Source organism: Polypterus senegalus, chromosome 11 (assembly GCF_016835505.1).
Source record: "Polypterus senegalus isolate Bchr_013 chromosome 11, ASM1683550v1, whole genome shotgun sequence".
NCBI classification, from domain to species: domain Eukaryota; kingdom Metazoa; phylum Chordata; class Cladistia; order Polypteriformes; family Polypteridae; genus Polypterus; species Polypterus senegalus.
In genome coordinates, this window is record NC_053164.1 from 27,184,509 (window position 1) to 27,205,582 (window position 21,074).

At 39.1% G+C, this 21,074-nt stretch overlaps 1 protein-coding gene across 1 annotated transcript in view; it reads left to right on the top strand.

Moving 5' to 3' along the window:
* The first annotated feature begins 772 nt into the window (after positions 1-772).
* The window catches only part of LOC120539728 (cytochrome P450 2C11-like), an 82,663-nt gene continuing 62,361 nt past the window's right edge, over positions 773-21,074 (top strand). Inside the window, exons 1-5 of the mRNA XM_039770111.1 lie at positions 773-992; positions 1,086-1,248; positions 13,666-13,815; positions 17,195-17,355; positions 17,433-17,609. Coding sequence (XP_039626045.1) covers positions 819-992; positions 1,086-1,248; positions 13,666-13,815; positions 17,195-17,355; positions 17,433-17,609 — 825 coding nt within the window. The 5' untranslated portion in view covers positions 773-818. The remainder of the gene's footprint in view (positions 993-1,085; positions 1,249-13,665; positions 13,816-17,194; positions 17,356-17,432; positions 17,610-21,074) is intronic.

The window sequence follows — 21,074 nt, forward strand, 5'->3', positions numbered from 1 at the left end:
ACAGACATACACTCCCTCTCACCCACTCAGATCCTCATCTGCAGCTCTACTTTCTGTACCACACATCAGACTCCGTGCTCTGGAGCTCGAGCGTCTCTCATAGCGCTCTTCAACTCTGGAATTCTCTTCCCTCTCATACGTCAGCTCGATTCAATAATAAATTTTAAAACTGCCCTCAAAACGTATCTCTGAAACTGGCATACCAATTAAGAATTTAACACTGTTACTGCCTGTTATTTTTATATGTTTGCTACTAACTCTGTACCTTATTTCTATTTGATTCTATCGTTCTCTTTGTTTTATTTTATTGATGTAGTTTAATTTCATTGTAAGGAGATATTGTGTTTTATTATTATTATTATCAATAATAATAATAATAATAATAATACACCTGTATATTACATCGCTCATGCTTTTCTAACTTGTTAGAGTTGCGGCTTTTCACCAACACAGTTATACTTTTTTTTATTTCTAAAAAGATTCTCGTTCATTTTTTTCCACATAAACATTTTTAAAACACTTTTTTTTTATAAAAAGTAAATAATAAGCAGTTGAACAGTGGCTATATGTGCATCCATTGCGTTTTTTTAAGATATCTTAGAAATAAAAGCATTAGGGAATACATTATAACTACCTTTTTAAATTGAACTCATACCAAGTTTTCCAAAGGAGCAGCAATTAAAAACAATTTAAAAAAAAACCGCCCCGTGAATCGTTCCTTTCTCCCTGCCCACTGGCGCACCTACTACCTGTGCGTTATGCTCCTAGTGCTGTTATTTAAACTGCACCTTAGCTACAGTTTTCTCTTAACTGTGAACATGGAGTTGGTTGGTACACTTGTGTTGACGGTGATCATTTTAGCTCTGCTGATTGTGTTTTTACGGAAGGACTCGGCTCGTTTCTCAAAGATGCCGCCCGGTCCGACCGCACTGCCATTGATCGGTAACTTGCTGCAGGTGAATGGCAAAGTACCCCATAAAACTTTCTTAAAGGTGAGAGGTAAACGAGTTTTTATTCAGTTCTGTTCAACCCATTTAATCAATAAATAATAACACATATAGTATGCTGATTTCTTTTCCCTGTAGATGAGTGAAACCTACGGACCTGTCATGACGATGCATCTGGGTCCAAAACGCGTGGTAGTTCTGGTCGGGTTTGAAGCTGTGCATGAGGCGCTGGTGCGCAATGGGGATGCCTTTGCTGGGAGACCAGAAATACCTCTGTTTTCGTTGGCGACGGATGGCTTCGGTGGGTATCATTCTTTTTCATGGTGTAAGATATTTGGCAAGGAAAATTATTATTTGCGCATGTCCTTTAATTATTTCTATATAGTTATGTGTAGTAAAGTGATGTGCAATGGCATCAAGAGAAGTACTACTTATATATTATATTACATTTGGGGAACTCTAGCTATTCTGCTTGTGGGATCACCCCGGATATTATAGATAATGTAAATGATATTTACCTGAGAAGCAGGCGCAGTATCGTGTTGTACTTTTAAATTTGGATAGAAATACATTTATTTTTTGGCTCAGTGTCGTTATCTGTATTAGTTCAAGATACCAGGGTATGTTTTTAGATGTCCTATTTGTGACCTTCAGTAAATTCACCGTCTGAAAGTCAAATTAGGTACTGTATACAGAAAGTCAGCTTCGTTTATTTGCAGAATTTGAGAGAGAGGAAAAAACAAACAAACAAAAACTCGAATATACGGCGGTACACGATATAAAACAAAATAAATTCGGACTACATGCCGTGAAAATACTAGGAGACATTTTAAGTTAAAATCAGTGCAAATACAGTAAAATGAATTATATTTAGCAAAGCTTTATTCAAAATAAAATGATAATTTTCGAGTAATGTGTTAAATATTATGCGTTTAACTACTTTCTTTGTAGCCCAGATTAATTTTTGTATGGGCACATTATTAGACGTATCTTACAAAACGTTTAATTTTCGGTAGCCCCACCCAAATGAAGTTATTCCCCTCCAGTCAAAATAATATATATATTTTTTTTTCTGCTGTGCTGGCGCATCATATAAACTCCTGTTCTTGCCTGCAGCACAACCATTGCCACACAGAAATCAAGAGACAAAAAAAAAATTATTTGATACGAATGTTTTATGGGTGGTGCGATAGCGGAGAGCTACCGTTTCTTTCTCACGTCACCATGGGCTTGATTCCTGTAGTCTGCTCAGGGTCTGCGTGGGGCTTGCACGTGCTGTCCATGTGTCTGTGGATTGATTTGTATGAGCATGTGTGCTAATGTGTTTTATTAGCAAGAGATATGTCCTTACCTTCTTATTTTTATTTATTTATTTTTTGGTGTTAGCAAAACCATTTATGATTCCTGTGAAATCCAGCTGTTGAAGTGTATCACTTTTAAGAGGCATCAGTGTCTGAGTGTTGCGTATTTCCTGTTGCTCTACAAACCTCAGTCTGTATCAAGCCAGAGCTAGTATTGATAAAGATTGCTCCTCAATGGCATTAGTGACACATAATGAATGATGGACTGGCATGAGAATTGTCCCTGGAAACCACAACTGGCCAGACACCAACTGTTCTTGCACCCTTTAACGTACATGAACATATTGATTTATTAGTAAAGTAGCGCAGTGCGCTCCCATTGTCAGGCTCAATCCTGGCCCCAAGCTGTTGATGTTTTGTTTCAAACATTCACAATCAATGAATCATTTTTGCCTTTTATTGATCTTGTTGTTTGAATTACCTGACCTTTATTCCTTCTGTTGTTTTGCATTAATAAAAGTGCAATAATTTCATAGTCACATGTATGAGCAAAAAAAGCAATATTTATTTTTGCTGTATGGTTAAATATTTGTTTTGTCAGTTTTTGTTTTTTTTAAACTCTGTGGATTAGCTCACTTATTTGTATCTAAATACTAATAATTACTGAGAAGCACAGGGTCAACAAGAGTGAATGGCATAGGACAGCTATTTCAATGCTATCGATTTGTGCCCTTTTTAATAAAAACTGGCATTAATAACCAGAACATTAAAAAGAAAAAATATTGTAAAGCAAAAAAAATCGTTTTTTTTTTTTAATATACCTAACATAGATCTAAAGAATCTATTTCTTGCCTCTATTTCTTTGACATTTTGTAAAGCACTTTGAAGTACATCCTATGAAGGAAAAAATGCTATAGAAATACAGTAAATGTTGATCTTAAAGCCTCATCCCTCATGTAGGAGATATTTGCCTGTCATGAAATTGACTCAAAATTCCCACCCTTTTTTCTTATCCATGTTCACTATAGAGCTATATGTAGATATATATATATATATACATACATATAGTATATAGTTCCAGTTCCAGAACCCCCCGCGATAGATGAAAATCCGCGAAGTAGAAACCATATTTTTGTGTGGTTATTTTTATATATTTTAAGCCCTTATAAACTCTCCCACACTGTTAACATTATTAGAGCCCTCTAGACATGAAATAACACCCTTTAGTCAAAAGTTTAAACTGTGCTCCATTACAAGACAGAGATGACAGTTCTTTCTCACAATCAAAAGAATGCAAATAGATCTTCTCTTCAGGAGCAGAGAATTTCAGAGAGAGAGAGAGAGAGCTCGCGCTCGCAAAGAAAAGCAAACAATCAAAAAATCAATACGTGTGCTTTTAAGTTTGCCGTGGCATTTTTTAGAGAAGCGTCAGTATCTTCTAAGCAAACAGCCCCTCTGCGAAAACAGCACCTCTGCAAACAGCCCTTCCGTCAGGAGCAGAGAACAACATAGAGGCAGAGACAAGCAAACAATCAAGCTCCGCGCGGATGCATATCTTATAGCATTGAGGAGTTTTAGTTAATATGTAATACATGCTCTGATTGGGTAGCTTCTAAGCCATCCGCCAATAGCGTCCCTTGTATGAAATCATCAGGGCAAACAAACTGAGGAAGCGTGTAGCATAAATTAAAAGACCCATTGTCCGCATAAATCAGCGAACCAGCGAAAAATCCGTGATATATAATTAGATGTGCTTACATTTAAAATCCGCGATGGCTCAGAAGCCATGGTATGCAGCACTTATGCCACACCAGGAAGTGCTGCATGGGCACCCAGAAGCACTTTGGGTGTACCTGCTTCCTGGTCCAGCAGCAGGGGTTCTAAGGCCAAGAGAACACCAAGCCCCCATTGGGCATTCACATGGCTTTTAGGTTTCACATAAAAGTGTCTGATGATGGTGGTCATGTGGACTTCTGTGATACTGCATTAAATTCATCAATGTAGAGACTGCTTGGTGCCTTGATCAGGTGGTGGTGGAGCAAAAGGCGATCAAAGTAAACTGGAAAAAGAACAGTAGAGAAAGTAGGGGTTAGTATGGATTGCAGCGCCTTGATGAAAAAGATAATTCAATGCACATATAGTTTATTGGGGTATACTAAAATGTAGCTATGAGAAAGCCATTTTAAACTAATAGGCTTTTAGTAGTTTTTTAAAAGACTCCACTGTTTTGGCCTGGCAAATTTCTATCAGTAAACCATTCCAGATTTTAGGTGCATAACAGCAGAAGGCTGCCTCACCACTTTTAGCTCTTAGAATTATAAGCAGACCTTCATTTGAAGATCTAAAGTTACAACTTGGAGTGGAAGGTGATAGGATGGAGCAAGATTGTTTAAGGCTTTGTAAACCATTAGCAGTATTTTAAAGTCAATTCTGTATGGCACAGGTGACCAATGTAATGACATTAAAACTGCTCAGATTTTCTTTTTCCTTGTTAAGATTCTGGCAGCAGCAACTGCACTAGGTGCAACCGATTGATGTCTGTCTTCAGTAGTCCTGAAAGGACTGTGTTACAGTGCTTTTCTCCTTAAGTGAAAAAATGTTGTCCTAGTAAATATGTTATATAAAATTTAGGGCAGAGTCAATAATTACCCCTAAATTCTTTGCATCTGTCTTGATTTTTAAGCCTAATGGATCAAGTTTATTTCTAATACCATCACTATATCTATTTTTCCTAATAACCGAGATTTCTGTTTTCTCCTTATTTAGTTGAGAAAATTACTACTCATCCATTCAGAAACAGAAGTAAGACATTGGGTCAATGCACCAAGAGAGTCAGGATCATCAGGTGCTATTGATAAATACGTTATGCTTTGAGATAATCTTACCTAATGAAAGCATGTACATCGAAAATAGCAGTGTACCCAGGATAGATCCTTTTGGAACACCACATAGAACATCATGTGTCTTCGAAGTATAATTAATATAAATAACAAAGAATTTTCTACCTGTTAAGCAAGACTCAAACCAATTTAAGGCATTGCCAGAGAGGCCCACCCACTGACTAAGGTGATTTATAAGAATATTGTGATCAATGGTATCAAAGGCTGCACTCAGATGCAGCTCTTGGGTGAAATGCAAATATAGATGTTTCAAATTACGAAATATAGAATTACTGCCCATATTAAAACACACAGAAAACAATGTACATAAATGAAGGCAGTGTTCACTAATTAATTGTTGAACTATAGCCAGTTGACAATGTAAGAGAGGAAAATACAAACACCAGCCAGCATTATTCTTGGAGAAAATAAACCTCAAGGGGGTGGTTCATTGTCAATTGTAAGAGAGAAAATCAAAGACAGAGGCAGAAACAGTCAGAGTCATGGAGATCTTGGCCAACTGGCCATCAACCCAGTCATGGGCATTATATATCAGAGTCTATCCTGCCCATCCAATCTAATGAAAGAATTATTCTATCAGATGATTCTAGTGCTCCCAGCATCTGAGATGACTTTTCCATTGACAGCAGAGCAGCTTGGCAGTAGAGCAGTGGCATCATGTGCCATATCAAGATACCAAGAAAAGAAAAAGAATAAAGGAGAGTTAGAATGATTCATAAATATTTTACTATTTAAGTCATTTTACACATGACTGATAAAGTATGCACACCTTATCAGCAGATCTGTTCAGGGTATGCTAAACTAAAATAGTCTTTAACTGGAATTTAAAAGATAGCCTTTCATGAAAGCCAAAAAAACATGGATTTAAATATAGAAAAGTGTGCGCATCTCATTAAAACTTTTACATTATATACAAATATTCTCAGAATGTTACTCACAAGAATGAATTAGAAGAATACACAATATCATGTTATTATGAAACACTCCTAAGTCAAACAGTTTTCAGTTTTACTTCCACAGGGCGCTTGGCCTTAATTTAAAAATCACTGAATTAAAGCCAACATTCAGTGTGCTTTATTCATGTCAAATCACCTGATCTGATTATGTTTAAAATGTTTATTAAAATTTGGAAGCCCTTGTGCTAAAGTATAATGTAATGTTTAAATAACTGGAGGTATGGGGTGATTTTTAACTTGTAACTAACATGTGATCAAAGATTTCTGCAAATTAACCTCATTAGTCATTGTTTTATAACTCTGTGCAATTGCAAATGATCTGGTAAAAGTTAGTTGGTTTGTCATTAATTTGTCACCCTTAAATGAAACTATTTTAAATGAAATCAAGTTGTTACTCAGTTTCTCCATGCAGGTACCTGGGATACAGAGATTCACTTAATTGATGTTGCAGTTATTTATGAGTATTATGTTGTGGACCTCCAAGGTGGGCACCGCCGGTCTAACATGGCACAGACAGACGCAGAGGCACAACTCCAAAGCACACAATTTTTTTTTTCCCTTGTGGGAAACGCCTTCCCCATTCTCCTCAAGTATAACACAGTCTCAAGTACAGCACAATACACACATTTTCTCCTTTTCTTTCTTTCTCTTTCTTTCTTCTCTTCTCCTCCAATCCTCCTGGCAAGCTTCATCTCCCTTCTCCTGACTCTGGCTCACCGAGTAGTGTCCGCTGCCCTCTTATATAAGGCACCTGGAATTGCTCAAGGTTTTTGGTGACCTACTTCTGGCAGTACTTCTGGGTGTGGTGGAAGAACTGCCCATGAGGACTCACAAGTTGCTACAGCACCCCCTGGCAGTGCCCATGGACTCCAACAGGGCTGTGTCAAGTTCCAACTCCCATGGAGCCCTGCAGGAATCCTAGGCACTGATGCAACCTAGAGTGGCTGCCATCTAGCACTTCAGGGAAGATGACACTCTAGCCACGCTTGCTCCCCTGATCCTACCAGCATGGAGGCATCCTGGCCAGGCAAGGGCCCTGGCCGTCCGCCACATTGTACATTTACAGTGTTTCAATTATGAACAATTCATTATGATCTAATTCATTATTACGGCTTACAAATTACACAAACTGTTACTCATGCAAAACTTTTTGTGTGCTCTCCTGACTTATGTTCTTGTACGTGTTCCACTCCTGGTTCTGTTCTTTCTGTCGTCTTTCCTTTTTCCTATTATAATTCATTGCTGATGCATTGTTTAAGGCTGGTGCTTAGTCATTAAGCCTTTGGTTGTTCTTTGTTAGAACGAAAGCCTCTTCTACAGTTTATTCTGTTTTGTTTAGTTCTTTGAATTCTGGTAATAGTTTAGCTTTTTCTGTGGATTTCACATTATTTGTATTTATGCTGGTATGGAATGCCTGTTGCTTTCATACTTAGCTTAGTTACTGTATTAAGGATAGAGTTTAGTTTTAGATTTCTCTGTAATTTGTTTATTATAAAATCACTGCTAAATTATGTGGTTTAGATTTAGAGTCCTTGACCCTTTTAGTTTAGAACATTAGAGCACTCTAGACGAGAACAGGCCATTCAGCCCAACAAAGCTCGCCAGTCCTATCCACTTGTTTCCTCCAAGAAAACATCAAGTCGAGTTTTGAAAGTCCCTAATGTCTTACTGTCTACCACACCACTTGGTAGCTTACTCCAGGTGTTTATCATTATTTGTGTAAAGAAAAACTTCCTAATGTTTGTGTGAAATTTACCCTTAACAAGTTTCCAACTGTGTCCCCGTGTTCTTGATGAGCTCATTTTAAAATACAAGTCTCGATCCACTGTACTAATTCCCCTCGTAATTTTAAACACTTCAATCATGTCACCTCTTAATCTTCTTTTGCTTAAACTGTGAAGGCTCAGTTCTTTTAATCTTTCCTCATAATTCAACCCCTGTAGCCCTGGAATCAGCCTAGTTGCTCTTCTCTGGACCTTTTCTAGCATTGCTATGTCCTTTTTGTAGCATGGAGACCAAAACAGCACACAGTACTCCAGATGAGGCCTCACCAGTGCATTATAAAGGTTGAGCAGAACCTCCTTGGACTTGTACTCCACAGATCGTGCTATATAACCTAACATTCTGTTAGCCTTCTTAATGGCTTCTGAACACTGTCGGGAAGTTGATAGCTTAGAGTCCACTATGACTCCTAAATCCTTCTCATAAGGTGTACTCTCAATTTTCCGACCGCCTATTGTGTATTTAAACCTAATATTTTTACTTCCTATGTGTAATACTTTACATTTACTGATATTAAATTTCACCTGCCACAAATCTGCCCAAGCCTGTATGCTATCCAAGTCCTTCTGTAATGATATAACGTATTCCAAATTATCTGCTAATCCACCTATCTTGGTATCATCTGCAAACTTAACCAGCTTGTTACTTATATTCCTATCTAAATCATTTATATATGTTAAAAATAGCAGCGGCCCTAACACTGACCCCTGTGGAACACCACTCTTTACATCGGCCAGTTCTGATGAGGTTCCTCGCACCATCACCCTCTGCTTCCTGTGTTTGAGCCAATTCTGCACCCATCTAAAAACATCACCCTGAACTCCCACTTCTTTTAACTTGATGCCCAACCTCTTATGTGGCACCTTGTCAAATGCTTTCTGAAAGTCCAGATAAATAATATCATAAGCTCCACTTTGATCGTATGCTTTTGTTGCAACCTCATAGAATTCCAACATGTTAGTAAAACCCGACCTCCCTCTTCTGAACCCATGCTGACTGTTCAGAATAACTCCTGTCCTTGCCATGTGTTGCTCAATCTTATTCTTAATAATTCCTTCCATTAATTTTCCTGTGATGCATGTTTGGTATTAAATATAAAGATTACACTAAGTTTCTGTTTTCTTTGTATTTTCTTTTTGTTACTTTTGTTTGTTCCAATTAATTTCTTTTTATATTTGGATTCCATTCTTTTTCTGTTTGCATTTTGTAATTATATTTTCAGTTAAATTGTAAGTCCACATTGAAACAGGGCAAAGAAAATTTTCTGAGACTACAGTCATCCCAACAACAGTTTCTCTTCTGTAATATGGTCAGGTAAACACTACAGTGGCCTAAAGTCCACTTCAGAGAGAATGGAGGTGGAGCTTCTGTCCACAGTACATCTGTATGTTGAGTAAGGAAAGTGTCTAGAAATACATGATGCTCTATTGTAAACTCTCTAACATTAAATTATATAATTGAAGTAATATTTTTAGATATTACTTTTACATATTTATATTTCTATTAATGATTTTTGAATTATAAAATTATGTATTGTTATCGTTCCTTTATATGTATTTTCTCAAGGCACAGTCATAGTTGAGCAATTAAGAATTTCACTGCATATTGTATGAATGTATAATTTGTATTTGAAAAAAAATGATTTGATGAAACAAACACTCAGTATTTCTGAAGTCAAAGTTTGAAGTTATCCAATTCATTTGAATTGTTCTTTTTATGTTGTGCTGGATGGGTTGTGGAAAAAACTTTCCTCTGTCTTCAAAGAAGGCAGTCACAGAGCCGAGATGAGAATGCAGAACATTTCTTTATTTGCACAGAGTTCTGCACAAATGCCTCAGTCAACAGAGTGAGCAAGCAATTAAATAACTCATCTGCTTTTATACTTTATTTTTTAAAATAAGCATTACCTCATCTAATACATCATGTCATCTGAATCTTAGTATGCAGAACTTTATTACCTCCTCCAATCAACTAAAGCTACCAGTAATTTTTGGCTCATGTCGATCCTCTTATTATTCTGAACACTGCTTTGTTAAGAGGGGTGTTCTCCCATTGATCTTAGCACCATTTCATAAGAGTGGTGTATGGACTTTCTCTTCAGTTTGTCCCCACTTTATGGAAGGGTGTTTGTTACTTATTTACCTAATTCTAACCTTGGAAAAATACATTGGTAGATTTTCTAAGACAAGGCTCAGACTTCTTCCACTTTCAGATTTAAGTTACATTTAGTTAACCCTTGAGTTACATTAAGCTACCTTAAAATGGCGGCCTTTAAATGCAAGTACAGGAAGTGATGTCATCAGGGCCGGAACCAGCAGTGACGTCATTGGCTGCCCCTGAACCAGGCGGGACTTCCCGAGAATGGTCTTCAAGGAATTGAAAGAGAGAATCAGTGGATTTTGCTTCCCCCTGGTCAGGTGTGGAATTGCTTTTTTTGAAGCCCTTTAGTTGTTCCCTAATCGTGCGTGTGTGACAAACTCCCCACCCCCCAGCCCAAACCCCTTGGGTCAGGCGTCCTTGCCAATGGGCTAGTTTAGAATGGGAGGTGGGAACCAACACCATGAGAGTCGTGCCACGGTCATAATAGCGGGCCTGTGCTGCTTGCGCCTTCTCCATGTGACTTTTCAATACAGGTTGAATTTTCCCAAATCTATCTCGTAAGTGCAATCAGGGCCAGGTGGTCAGTTCCCAGCAGACCCTCACAACACGTTTGGGCATACCAGGCCTGACCGGCATCCTCCCTCACCATCGAAGCCAACTCACCACCAGGTGGTGATCAATTGACAGCTCCGCCTCTCTCTTCACCGGAGTGTCCAAGACATGTGGCCACAAGTCTGATGACACGACCACAAAGTCGATCATCGAACTATGCTTGAACATGGTGTTCATTATGGACAATCCGTGACGAGCACAGAAGTCCAATAACAAAACGCCGCTCCGGTTCAGATCGGGGGGGCCATTCCTCCCAATCACGCCCTTCCAGGTCTCACTATCATTGCCCATGTGAGCATTGAAGTCTCCCAGCAGAACGAGGGAGTCCCCAGAAGGTATGCCCTCTAGCACCCCCTCCAGGGACTCCAAAAAAGGGTGGATTCGCCAAACTGCCGTTTGGCGCATATGCACAAACAACAATTAGGACCCGTCCCCCCACCCGAAGGCGGAGGGAGGCCACCCTCTCGTCCACCGGGGTAAACCCCAATGCACATACTCCAAGTCGGAGGGCAATAAGTATACCCACACCCACTCAGCGCCTCTCACGAGGGGCAACTCCAGAGTGGTAGAAAGTCCAGCCCCTCTCAAGGAGATTGGTTCCACAGTCCAAGCTGTGCATCGAGGTGAGTCTGACTATATCTAGCTGGAACCTCTCAACCTCACGCACTAGCTCAGGTTCCTTCCCCTTCAGAGAGGTGACATTCCACGTCCCAAGAGCTAGTTTCTGTAGCTGAGGATCAGACCGCCAAGGTCCTCACCTTCTGCCACCACCCAACTCACACTGCACATGGAAAGGGGGACCCACGTTACCTATTCGGGCTGTGCCCGGCCGAGCTCCATGGGTGCAGGCCCGGCCACCAGGCGCTCGCCATCGAGCCTCACCTCTCGGCCTGGCTTCAGAGGGGGGCCCCGGTGACCCGCGTCCAGGCAAGGGAAAATGTCGTCCAAAGTTTTGATTTATCATTGGAGGTTTGTAGAACCGCTCTTTGTCTCATCCCTCACCTAGGATCAGTTTCCCTTGGGTGACCCTACCAGGGGTATAATGCCCCAGACAACAAAGCTCCTAGGATCACTAGGACACGCAAACCCCTCCACCACGATAAGGTGACGGTTCAAGGAGGAGGGTATGGCAGGTGTTAAGTTAAAATAGGTTTGTTCAGGTACACTATGAGAGATAAGATGGAAGGTGACTAAGGGTAAATTCTGTCTAGAAATTAGAAATTGTTTCTTCCCAACTGTAAAACCATCAATTTATGGAAAAGTTACCAAATACTATACTAGATAATCATATGACAGACAATTTTAAACATAGACTTGATGTAATGTAACTTAGCAGAAGCACAGTTTTAATTCAATCAAATTGAATTTAAAATACATAAGAATTTTTCAGTTTTATACAATAAAAAAATCTGTCTACCTTGTTTGCAATTGCTTAAATATCATTGTGACAGGTTGGCTCCATGCTTCCAGTCCTGTTTGGGCGCCTCCTGAACCTGTCACCATAGATACAGTAACTGAGATGAGCCTGGAAGGTGAGGATACATACATCCAGCCAAGAGAGTAGGTTCAAAAGTGAATCAGTGCTTTTTATTAAAATCCAAAAACAAACTATCAATGTTCAATAAGTGCAGTGTGTCAAACTCTCCAGAAAATAAATAAATAATCCATAAAAACAAGTGAGGTGGTGGTTAAAATCCAATAAATATCTTTACAAATGATGCTAAAACATGGAAGAATTCTTCTTTAAAAATCACAGTCCCTAGTGCTTCCCTTTAAAACAAACATCTCTCTGGCTGAAACTATTCAGTCCTCGCAGCATGGAGACAATTCAATCAACAGGTACAGACAACCTTCTGAACTGCTCGTGTTCATGCTGCCCATTCCATGGCATCCATGATGTGTCGCTGAGCATCCACTCCCTTGACAACCGCTGCCCTCACCAGTCTTGAGGAGGGGTCCTCCTGGAGTAATTGTGTTTCTCCTGCTCTCATGCTGAACAGGAGCAACTCTCAGACCCCTTGAGCTCCAGCTACACACTCCACTCCCAGGACTCACATTCCCATTCGCCTACTTCCATTTGTCTCGCTCCAGCTCTCTCACTCCTGTCCTTCATTCTCCATCCGCTAACCTCCGCTCTCTTTGGATCCTTTTCCTCTCATCCTCCTTCCATCCCTCTCATCCTCCTTCCATCCTTTTAGCAGTGCTGCCTAATTGGGAGTAGGAGCCACTTTTTTTACAGCCCCATTGAGGTTCTTGACTGATCCGCTGTCGCGCATGTGTGTATGGTGTGATCAGCCTGCACCTTAGTTACCCACAGATCGAAATGCACTCATGCACACCAACACCCGACTGGAGTCCTGCATCTTTATGGGAATGTGATTACTTAAAAAGCCACCCTGCGCCACCATCACAACTAACTAAAATATGATTAGAAGTATTCTATATAGTGAGGCCATAAATAGACAAAGGAATATTAAAATCCTAAAAAGCTGTGAATCTTCAATGGACAGATACATGTACAATTAAATTATCCTTTAAAATATTTTAAATATAAACATGTTCATGTGGACCAGGTTGTAAGTTCACTAGCCTTAATGCCTACTGCATATTTTTACACTGCTGACAAGCGCAACTCTATGAATATCAATATAATTTTATGATTATGTATCAGTCCTTTGTTTGTACACCCTGATGAAAATGTTTATTTAATGCACTCTTTGCAGAATTTCAAACATACTCCAAAGATTTATATGATTTTGACCTGGATGGCACAGTTATAAACTTTAAATTAAAAAATTCCTCAAAGTTGAGACGAGTACAGTACTTACTATTATTTTACAAGATCACATTGTTGTTATCTACTACATTTTTTAAACTACAATGTCTAATTATATCTAACTGATAAATTACAAATAAGACTATGTCAGAAGTTTAAAGACATATTAACATTAGCAGATTTTGATCCATATTGGAAATTAAATCCTGCAATCACAGAAATCATTTTATCCATTAAATAATTTCCTGCTTGATCAACTGCTATTTTTTTTTTTTTTTCTTGCTTTTGTAGGTTTGGTCCTCAGTAATGGTGAGCGCTGGAGACAGCTTCGGCGCTTCTCTCTGGCTACACTGCGTGACTTTGGGATGGGGAAGAGGAGCATTGAAGAATGGATCCAGGAGGAGGCAAATCATCTTGTTGCAGAATTTGAGAAACATAAAGGTGAATTTAATTATTACAGCATAATTACAAAATGCACATTTTTGAAAAATAAGAGGGCACTGTTGTAATGATCACTCAAAGTGAGGTGCTGAAATTGAAAATGTCTTAAATAACTAAACATTAGTATGGTTTAAATACAAAGAAAACCCAGACTATAAACAAAAAGCAACAGAACCTGCAGCTACTGGTGTTGTGCCTGGGTTGAAGGATAAAAACAAGCTGGAAAATAGATACAGAGTATTGCGATGCAGTGTGTCAGTGGTCCATGGCAGTGCAAGGTCCCTTAAATGGAGAAACTGAGTGATTGTTTGCTCAGTTGTGGGCACAAATCAGCTCAGCGATCTCTCAATGATGGTCCATGGGTTATTAATAAAAGCATCAACAGAGATAAAGGGGTCTGAGTAGGACAGAAAGGAAGATGAAAAAAGAAAAAAAGAGAAAGGAATTGAGGAAAGAAGATCAGTGACAAGACAGGACAGAATCGGGTTGGAGCCAGTGTTATTTGAAAGTGGGGAAGCCTCACAGAGGAACATACTGTAAGTAGTAGTGGTCCGGGGGCAGACCAGATTGCTCCTGCTGAAGAGCTGAAAGGAGGAGTGATCCAGTGTTCCAGGGGTCTTTCAGACACCAACAGAAGTAGCAGGACAAGAGAGTTGGGCTCAGTGTGTCCCAGCAGAGGCCAATGGAAGGTGGCTGAGATGGGAGTCATCTATGGACCACTTTCACTAGAAGATAAGCCCCCACTGAGCATATGTGAGTGATGGGTGAGAAAAGTGAGATAGGAGAGAGAGAGAGAGTGAGAGAGAGAGCGAGATTGACTAGATAAGAATTTGTCCTACATCACAGATGGGCTCTTGATGACACATTGTAATATTCTGATATTAACACTAAGGCTTCACCATATGTGCACTCAGGAACTGGGTTTCAATGTGTGCATTGCTTTACAAGTCTTTTGGGATAAATCACAGTTATATTTTCCATACTGTCATTTAAGAAAAGATCCAAATTCTATACAGGAACATTTGTACCTTATACATGTGTCTTGTGCCCTGGAGATTAGTTTAAAGCATCTATAAAAGTTGCCCAACGCTCTTGTTACATGACACCCATTCAGAAGTGGAATAGCAGTCAATGTGTAGTGTAAAATCATCACCTTGTCTGCTTATCTATTATTAGAGCTGAAATCTTTCATGTTGTCAGTTATTATAACCGAACAAATCACTTTCTTCAAGCACTTTATGTTTCGCATTCAGCTTTCCAGCTGTAGCAAACACATCTGGGGATGAATTGTGAGGAAACATTTAAAGAGCCTTTTGAAAGAGACTTTTCAGTTTAAGTTAAAGAAGATTAAGAGGTGACATGATTGAAGTGTTATAATTATGTGTGTTTTGTTCATCAAGAACATGGGGACACAGTTGAAAGTTTGCAAAGGGTAAAATTTGCACAAACATTAAGGAGGTTTTTATTTACACAGAGTACCATAGACATATGTAATAAGTGACAAAGTAGTGTGGTAGACAGTAGGACTTTAGGGATTTGCAAAACTGGACATGATGTTATTTTGGAAGAATTCATTGGATAAGACTGTCGAGCTTTGTTGGTTTGAATGGCCTATTCTCACCCTAATGTTCCAAAGAGGAATAGCCTCCCTCAGTCACAACCTATAGTTCTGTTGAAACTAGAGGATGAAGGGGAGTGCGCAATTAATGGTCAAAGGATTATCTCAATACTAACTGCAGAGAGCACTCATTCAGCAAGTCTATATGCACTAATATTTCCTTGGGAAACAAGGAACACATACTTTTTGATACATCTTGTTAAATTTTGGGGCCCTTATAGGCCACAGGGCCCAGGAATGAGGCCCAGGTTAGCCCATGCAGAAGTCTGGCTGTGGCCTTCTGCATTAAAATGAGATTTTTAACTAAAATACTGAAAAACGGGGTTTAATTAGTTATGAGTAAAATTATCAAAATCCCCAGGATTTATTTCTTCATGCATGAAACTAATAAAACACTGAATAAGTTATCTTACGGATTAGTAGAAAGGAGTATTTAGGGATTTTTTTTCATTTTGAAAATATATTCGAAAAAGTTTGTTGAATAGTGATTGAAAAGCCACATTGGGCCTCATTTTATCAAAATGGTTGATATATTAGAACTTAAAAATATAAGAACTAAACTAAAGACACATTGCTGAGACAATTCCAAAAACTGAATTCAACTAAAAACATCTCATATCAATTCTTAGTAAAACTGAAACAGTTCTTGTATAATATTCTTCAGTAAGTGCAGGTTCTGAGTACAAAAACAAGTCCTTAGGTAAAACACACGTTACAAATTTGACAAAATGCAAGATGACAAATCCACTGGATTGATTTTAATCAAAAATATAGTACAGTGGGTCAAGATATGGCATGCAGTAACCAATCAATTGGAGGCCTGTTTTGTTGTGGTAGGGTCCTAAGTTTACCTTATTTTCCAGTTTAAGCTCTTTATTATGTTTAAAAAAATTTTATGTATGAATGAATGCCCCAAATCCAAAACCCTTTCCACACTGTCAGGATTAACTGCTATTATAGTTTAATATTTATTATTTTCCTTTATATCTGAAATTCTAGGCAATTAGAGTTCCAGAGCAGGAAGGTGAAAATGGTACACATTTATTCATATGTTATAATTAATATGCCCAAATACAATCAGAACATAAATGTGACTGTTGTATTAATATTATTTTACCAGCCTGGATAATAGGCTCCCTCGTGGCTTTCTGCCTTAGTATGTTGATTGGTCTCTGGTTTAATGTGACCCTGCATGGTCCTTTAGTGGAGTGGTAGACACAGACAGCATGGACAGTTGCATAAATGGAGCAGCTGAGAGGCACAGAGAGATATTTACAAGCCAAGAAGAGGCAAATGGCAGTGAGAGAGACTGCAGCATTCAAAACTTCACTTGTTGCGACTCCGTAGCCACTGACACACCTCTTAGGCCATGAGCAAGTGTTATCTGAGCAAGGATCTTAAATGTTTTAAAATTAGGATAAAAAAGTATGACTCAAAAACAGTCTACAAAATATTTATCATTATATATGCTAGATTTTACCAATTTTTGCTTTCTACTACAAGGTCTCAAAAGACCATTGCCTATACTGTGGAATAATATCAGTCTTCAGTTCGTTCTGAAATGGATTTGTCAGTCCTATTTTCGATTAGTTGTTCTTTCCAGCATTGTCAGGCCAAGGCTTAGAATTTCTATGTGGCACTGGTATTAATAAATGACTAACCTCAACTAATATAAATACAATATTGCTTTATAAAACAAATAAGGCAAACCAACATAAAACAAGTATTTGAAAAACTCTTATGATTTGATCTTCCCACCAGGTTGTCCCTTTGATCCCACCTACACCCTATCCCGTGCCGTGTCCAATGTTATTTGTTCTATTGTGTTTGGAAGGCGGTTTGACTACGACGATAAAAAGTTTATTCATCTCCTGACTCTGGTGAAAATCATTGTCCCTCAACTCAGCGTCCCTATGGCCCAGGTAGTATTTTATCTTGCTACCTTTACTGAAGCTGATTTTTTGCAGCTATGTACTGAACTATGTTGTCCTTTACTTAGCTCTACAACATCTTTCCACAACTCTTCAGTTTGCTGCCTGGACCCCACCAAAATATTTATGAAAAAATGAAAGAATTAATGGTATTTATTTCTGAGATGGTGGACTACCACAAAGAGACTCTAAACACCAACAACCCTCGGGATTTTATTGACAATTTCCTCATCAAAATGGAGCAGGTAATAATTTTGTCTGATCATTTTCTTTTAAAACTGAATTCTACTTTGACATGTAGTTCATCCTCCTGTGTCTGTCTCTCTGTCTCTGTCATTCCAAAATATGGTATATCACAAACATTTTTGGTAATAAAATGCACTATATTTGTCATTCCAACAGATGCCACATCACAAACATTGACACTGGTTTTGTGAATCCCATACCAAAAGATGTATAATAAAAACATATTCATTGTATGGCGCAGTGCAAATGTTAACACTGAGGTCCATATTGATTACTTAAATTTCAACCTATCTTAGAAGGGTAACAGAGTTAATTTTATAATTAATTAAAAAAAAGCTTGTATGGTGAACAGAAATACAATAAAAATACTTATTTCATTCAAATGGAGTCATTTTGGTATGCCTGGTGCAACCGGTAAAGTGCACAGTAGAGCCCTAAACACCAGACACAAGTTCCAAGTTCAATCAGTGATTTATTTGTCCAAATACCTTCAATAGGTTTCCAAAAGTTATGACAAACACAATTCTCCTTTTCTTCTTCTCCTGCTCCACTTCTATCAGTTAAGCTTTGTCTATCCTTCACACCCAACTCCAACTCACCTGAATGAGGCAGATTGGTTCTTTTATCTCATATCCAGGAGTACCTTTGATGCCTGGGTATTATCAGTAGGAAGCACTTCTATCTCAGAAGCCCGAGAAAGAATTGATCACAAATTCCTGCAGCAACCCCTGGAAACATCCATGGAACCCAATAGTGCTGCTCTATGAGACTACCGCTCCCAGAAAGCCCATGTAGGTTCCATAGCCCAGGAATGCTGACACCTAGCATGTTGGGGGAGCTAATAGTCCCAGCTGGTTTAGGTTCTTTGGTCTATCCCTCTTCCAAGATGGCATATGCTAATATTCTAGCTAAGGCAGGGAATACCTGGCCATTCATGATGACTCAGGCGCCGCCGCGAGTGGCAGCCTTTCCAGCACCTCCGGGTACAACTTTATCTTTCTACCTTTTTCTCTATTTTACTCTATTTCACTGATTACTCCAATCACTTTCTTTTATGTGGACTCATTCACTGGACACTTTTTACTACTTTTTACTACTTGGACATGGATTTTTACACGCCGAGACTCGTCTATTCCGGTAGTCAACTTCTAGCGCTGAGAACAAAGGCCCGCACAGGTGTGGTTCCCTATTTACCTAATGAGGTAAGATGGCAGTATCGTGGCAGCAGAGTCGGCGCTAAGCTAAAGACTAAGCTAGAGAGAAAGTGGAGATACAAGGGTGCCTTCTGTGATCGTGGTTAAATGTGACATCATTACCAAATAAGATCGACGAACTGCAAGCAATGGTGAAAAATGTCAGGACCTACAGATGCAGTTTGTTGTGTTTTTGTGAAACGTGGCTAACAGCTAACATCCCAGATGCTAAAGTGGAGCTACCCGGGTTTAGCCCAGTTAGAGCGGACACAAACGGAAATTCCTGCAGGAAGCAGAAAGGAGGAGGACTCACTCTCTATGTGAACATAAGGTGATGCAACCCTGGATATGTAAACGTTAAAATCTCCACTTGCTGCAGGGACATCGAACTGTTGGCCGTAAGTCGGCATCCCTATCACTTGCCCAGAGAGTTTGGACATATCATTGTTGTTATTGTTTACATCCCTCATCGAGCGGACATGGAGATAGCGGGTGACATTATCCATTCCGCTGTTGCTAAACTACAAACACAACACCCTGAGGCACTTATGCTAATTGCTGGAGTGCAGCTGGATGATAAATTGGGCTGGACTGCCGATACCGATGCTCTGTGCAAGAGCGGACAGAGCCGACTATACTTCCTTAGAAGGCTGGCATCCTTCAACATTTGCAATAAGATGCTGTAGATGTTCTATCAGACAGTTTTGGTGAGCGCTCTCTTCTATGCGGTGTATCACTCTTTAATTTTTGTTTTTTATCAGTATGCTGCTGATCTATCTATCTATCTAATCTAATCTAATCATTCTTAGCCTTTAATTACAGTGGTCTCCTGGACAGGTAAGCCATTATACACTGTCCTGGTTGGGACACAAGCTCCTGCTTACTGTCCATCACAATGATTTTTTCCTGCACATATCTCGTCATAAACAGCCATGCATGCATTTCTCCCAGACCATGATTTCTTCAAGTAACATGTGGTGTTTTGAATGAGAAATTTAGAGTGAATGAGCCCTGAAAGGGATTGGTGTTTTATCCCCTTTTAAAACTGATAGGCTGGATCTCTTAAAACAATAATGGATACATAAGTTCAGAAAATACCCCACCCACCCATTTTCTAACCCGCTGAATCCGAATACAGGGTCACGGGGGTCTACTGGAGCCAATCCCAGCCAACACAGGGCACAAGGCAGGAACCAAGCCTGAGCAGGGTGCCAACCCACCGCAGGACACGTTCAGAAAATAGTAGCATGGATATTTAAAGATTTTAAACACAATAAAATAATTAAAAATATATTTGGTAAAAATATGCAGCTCCAATGTATTTTGTTTGTTCTTTTATTTTTCACCATTCGGTCCTCAACGGATAAGCAGATTAGAAAATGAATGTATGAATTTAATAATGACCATTGATCCATTTGACTTGCTTGTCTTTATAGATATCCCTTAAACCATATACTTTAATGAGAAAACATTTCAAATGTGTTATTTTGCATTTTTTATTCTTAAATGGAAATTAGAGGTGAGCTGCAAACAATGAGTAGATATGCAGCCTAAGCTACATGTGGATTTAAAAAGTACAAAGATCCTATTAATTTCTACACACTTTATTGTGCTGTTGGTTACATTTTAAATTGACCCATTTGACATTTTTGCCCATCAATCTACACTTCGTAACCTACAATGACAAACTGAAAAAATGTTTTCAGAAAGTTTGCAAATTTATTAAAAATCAAACGTTGAAATCTCTCATTCATATGAATGTTTAGACCTTGAATTCAGTACTTTGTAGAACCCCAATTTGTGGGAATTATAATCTTGAGTTTTCTTGAGTAAATCACTATAACCTTGGCATATCTGAATTTGGGCAGATAACCTTCATCCATCCATCCATTATCCAACCCGCTATATCCTAACTACAGGGTCACGGGGGTCTGTTGGAGCCAATCCAAGCCAACACAGGGCGCAAGGCAGGAAACAAACCCCAGGCAGGGCGCTAGCCCACCACAGATAACCCTCATCAATCTCTATTAAATTAGATAGGAAGTGTCTGTAAATTGACATCTTCAGATCTCTCAACAGATGTTCATTTGGGTTTAAGTCTGGGTTTTGGCTGGGCAACTTAAGGACAGTCGGGGATTTGTCCCAAAGCCACTTCAGCATTGCCTTGGCTATATGCTATGGAACATTGCTGTGCTGAGAGGTGAGCTGCTGCTGCCGTCTGAGGTCACATACACTCTGGAATATATTTTCTTCAGAGACCTTCCTATATTT